Source organism: Rhagoletis zephyria, unplaced genomic scaffold (assembly GCF_001687245.7).
Source record: "Rhagoletis zephyria isolate East Lansing unplaced genomic scaffold, Rhagoletis_zephyria_1.1 Rzeph_scaffold_18847, whole genome shotgun sequence".
NCBI lineage: Eukaryota > Metazoa > Arthropoda > Insecta > Diptera > Tephritidae > Rhagoletis > Rhagoletis zephyria.
Window position 1 is genome coordinate 3,108 of NW_016175908.1, and position 4,671 is coordinate 7,778.

Consider the following 4,671-nt stretch of genomic DNA (forward strand, 5'->3'; position numbering starts at 1 on the left):
AAGCGAGAAATTGATAGATCGCAAAAACATACATACATATAACATGCCAAAAAAGCACGGATCTCATGAAGATAAGTGACCCAGTTACCTATTTAATTTTTATTATGTTACTTCACTACTAAATTAATATACAGCTTTAGAATTAGTAAATTCCAAAAAAAAGGAATACACATTTGAAGAAGTACCAGATTATTTGAAATTTACTTAATTTTTACTTTTGTAAGCCAAATTTTTACGCCATACAATTTAGTCCTTTTGTTCCTATGTACAAAGATTTACATTTATATAAATATGTAAGCTAATATTTTTACATTTTTAAAAATAAGTTTGTATGCAAATCAAATGTACTCATCACGCTGACGATAATTTTTTGGAAATTTTTTGTAAATTTCTGTGATAATTTAAATAATTAAATCCAACGTTTTAATCTTTGACGCATATCGTCATCATCAATGCAAAATACCATATTTGGCAAATTTGAAACTTTACAAAAGTAAGCGCCGGTTGCTCAAATCATCGGTTAACATTGTTATCGACGTTTTCGACTTCATGCATATAACACGGTGTCTGTAACTTCCGTAACGATGTTTAACCGGGGATTAGTGTCAACCAGGCTTTGAGCAAGCGGCCCTAAACTATTATGGCTGACTTCCAAAACGTCAATTGCTTTGTATACGTACAAAGTATAATGTTCCATAACGCCGAACTACAAAATATTGACAATGTATACTTTTCCAAAACGCATCCGAAAATTTATCGAAACGCATCGCTAGCGCAATCAGCGCATCAGAAACAAAGTTGATGCTTCGTTTGCTATTGGTTACCATTGGTGTTTTTAAGAATGGAAAATTCAGAAAAAATATACATTGCTATATTCATTATTTAAAATATGCAATGTGTATGGTTGCAATGTGTCGCAACTCTGCATATACAAACAGTTTGATACGTTTTGGAAGTGAGCCTATGTTTAGCCTTACAGATAACTAAACTTCCCAAAAATGACTAAGACTTGTCTGTCTTTTTGTATACCAACTGTATGAATAGATCAAACTTTGATTGTTTTCAACAAAATTTAAATTTTTAAATAATTATGTATATTATTAAACGTGCGGTGGGTGCATATCGTTACCTTAATATAGAAGAGCCTAAATAATTTTCTTTCGAAAATCAACTCTGTAAGAAAAGTTGGTAGATTACTCCCTAAAGACTTCATCGAATTTTAGATCAACTACTACATCAAAAAATTAGTTTCTGTGTTTATTAAAAAAATGCAAGTGAAGAACTTTGCTTTTATAACTACTCCGGAAATAAACCAAAATGTTAGATAGGGCGCTTCTATATTAACGTAGTTCATTATGAGATGAGCGAATTTTTTCCGAATTTCGGATGCGTACTTAAAAGATTTAATCTTTAGTTGTTATAGCATATGTAGATCCATAATTTATGAAAGCATCGCAACATAAAATCATTTAAAGACTAAACGGAACAAGTACTGGCCATTAAATGCTCTTGAATTTTATGCATTACTAAACATTTTATTGTAATACGTTTTTTTTAATACTGAGATTTCATAGTTATTGTTATTTAAATATGTATGCATATACATATTATTTCATTAAATAAGTATTTACATTTAATAGACGCAGTCTTTTGTTTTTTTTTTTTTGTTATTAATTTATGTTTCTAACTGTGTAACTTGGGCGGCTAAACGGCATTCGAGAGCTCGTATAATTAATTTTAATAAGAATTTTACGTTGAATGCTGCAAAATTATATATGTAAATAGATTGAATTTCGAAACTTATTAATACAAAGCATACATATCTTTTATTTGTCTGATTGATTTTAAATATGTATAATGACGCGTTGCGAATATAGCAAATGCTAATCGACTGTGGTTTAAAAATAAAGATTTTGGATTCTTTGTATTAAAATGTTTAGGAATACAATCATAATTATAAGAATAATTTATTTGAAGTAATGGTACAGATAGCAAGAAAAATGATGAATATGAATATACATATGGCTGAAACTTATTTTAATCTCTGTTTCAATTGAATTGAATAAATTAATAAATCTTTTCTGAAAACTAGCAAAGTCGGGTTTGAGTTTTATCGATAAATATACACACACAGTAAGAATTTCAAAAGAATTTCATGAACACCAGTAAAGTCTTTGCATCTGAACATTGTACATGTACATTCACACATAATACAAACTACATACTTTCTTGTAATATGTCCAAACGAAATAAGCCTAAAAATGTCTTCATTATCGCCCCGTCCGTAAAAATATATCTGAACTTATTTGATTTTTCATCAACTCTTCCAAAATTTCCCTTCTCCTGGTATTATCAATAGATTCATTCAAATGCTTTAATCCTTCGAGTTCATCGAAGAGTGCTTTTTTAATATTGAAAAATGATCCTTCGGTGTTTTCTTGGTTATTGCCGAGATATTCCATATTTTTGATTTTGCAGTTGACCATCGTGATCTCGCTAAACAGCATCTTTAAGCAAATGAATGCCTTTTCTTTGTTTTGTAAATAAAATTTCCAGGTTTGCTCATCCTCACCTTCAGCATCTGAATTTATTTTTATAATCATTGAACCAAACCACAGCGACATTTGGTCTTTGTTAAAATATATGCTGGAAACATATTGGTTTTGAGTTAGCTTATCATCGACATCTTTTGTATGGTTCATTTCATATTCAGATGAAGTTAAATCTCTTTTGACAGTATTGAAATTTAATTTTTCCTGGATTAACTGCTCAAATATAAGCGCATTATGCACAGAGAGAAATTTAATATGTATTGTTGCTTCTTTGCTTATCAATGCATTAGCCAGAAAGTCCTGATGGATACACGGTGAACTAAATGACAGTTGGTATTTCTGACGATTTATAAGTATATGTGAAATATTTAAGTTCTTCAAGAAAAGATGTTGCTCATAAACTCCAGTTCTTACGGGACGTCCTTGACTGTTCGGTAGTTCTTTTTCGATTTCAAAGTACAGAAATAAGGGACAATTTTCAAGTAAAAGTAGTTGTGTAGTTTTTATCACAATTAATACTACTGCAAAGGACGCTGGCAGTAATTGCGGCAATTCGGAATTATTCCAAACTTGTGTATGCAGTCGTAAGTCTTCATCTTCAGTCTGGAAAAAAGATTCCATTGTTTCTAAATTCTCAAAATTTAGCCGTAGTTGATATAAACGATATTTGTAAATAATATTATCTACAGCGAAATCATTTATTTTTAAAATTGGCTTCAAATTTTTGAGTATAATCAAGTTATGTTTGGAGCAGTTATTAACCAAGGGTACACCAAAAACCATATTATTTCCCACGAATCTGATCCAAATGTCACCACAGCGAGAAAGCATTGGTTTTTCCTCTAACTGATCACTGCGAATATAGTTAAAGCCAAACATTTCCTGATCCCGCAAGGCGTCGAACTCTTTCTGCGTTGTTGACCTATGTAGCTGGAGCTCTGACTTAGAGAACCGCACACGTTCCAGCAGCTGTTTTAAGCTATTCCTGTCACTAACAATATTTCTAGCAGCTGGTCCCTCAAGTAGTTCTGCACTTTTTTGGAAATTTGAACACTGTGTTGTACCATTTTCGAAAAGTATTTCTATTACAGCTTCAAACAGTGCCTTCCCATGTACAATACGAAAATTTGTAACCCTTTCAAACTCCGCCACAAAGGCATGATTAGGTAAAGCAATTACTACCAACTTATCCCAGCAACGTATCAAGAAATATACTTTGTTTATATCAAAATTTCTATAAACATACTTTCCAAAGATAATATTTACATTAGTAACAGGCTCTTCCTCGAATACTACAGAGGTCTGCAAATCAGAAGTTTCCATAAGACCCGCAGGCTTTTCTGTACAACCCATGGTATGTCTGTTACGGGTTCCACGACTTTTAAAACACTTTCCTCTTGGCCCTTTGTAGTCTCGCACATCATTCGCTACTTTCTTCAAACAAGTTTCCCTCAATTCAGTACTATTCACAAGTTGTTTCTGGCAAAATTCATAAAATTTCAAATTGCGCGCCAAAATAAAACAATGCCGCTTGTGACCGACCAGCATCGTGTCAGAAAACACAAACTGGTCTCTCAGGAAATCTGGAATTCCATCTTGTAAAGCCATGAATTCAGAAAATATTATAGAGCGGCACTTGCTGTTAAAAATACTGAAAGCATGGATAAAAAATTGGAATATTTGCCAGTCCGCTTGCGGTCTTAGGAATGGAAAGGATAAATCGATATCTGCGAAGATCGAGTACGTTTTTCACGTCGATGTTTTGTTTCAAATTGGGCCATCATACACCAGAGCAACACATGAACCAAGAATACTATCGTTTATGAGAGCACCTATAATTGCGTTTTTTTACTCATTTCCAGTAAAATCCAGTAAAAGTTTTTAGGAATTTTCATGTTTTGGCGTTAGCGTACGCAAAAACTTGCAAAGTAGGGGAAATTGAGAGAGCGAAAAATGACAGTTGAAGTTGCAAGAATTTACTGGATTTTACTGGATAAATTTTTACTTGTAAAAATTTGCCAGTACGAAAAACAGCTGATCGCATGTTGCTGGATGAAATTTACAGCCTTATTCTGTATCACGAACTAAAGGCAACTCGAACGATTCGTCTGCAGAGGAA

The 4,671-nt window shown here is 32.5% G+C and overlaps 1 protein-coding gene across 2 annotated transcripts; it reads right to left on the minus strand.

Annotated features, from left to right (window-relative positions):
- Positions 1–1,900: 1,900 nt before the first annotated feature.
- LOC108380297 (uncharacterized) lies at positions 1,901–4,278 on the minus strand. Of its 2 annotated transcripts, XM_017636671.1 has the most exons (3): positions 4,193–4,273; positions 3,819–4,135; positions 1,901–3,737 (listed from the first exon to the last, which is right to left on the minus strand). In XM_017636671.1, exons 2-3 carry the CDS (start codon positions 4,098–4,100, stop codon positions 2,271–2,273), a joined length of 1,749 nt encoding a protein of 582 aa, XP_017492160.1. In that variant the 5' UTR covers positions 4,101–4,135; positions 4,193–4,273; the 3' UTR covers positions 1,901–2,270. The 2 variants fall into 2 exon arrangements, with proteins under 2 accessions (XP_017492160.1, XP_017492159.1); XM_017636670.1 differs by having other exon boundaries at positions 3,819–4,278.
- Positions 4,279–4,671: the final 393 nt, after the last annotated feature.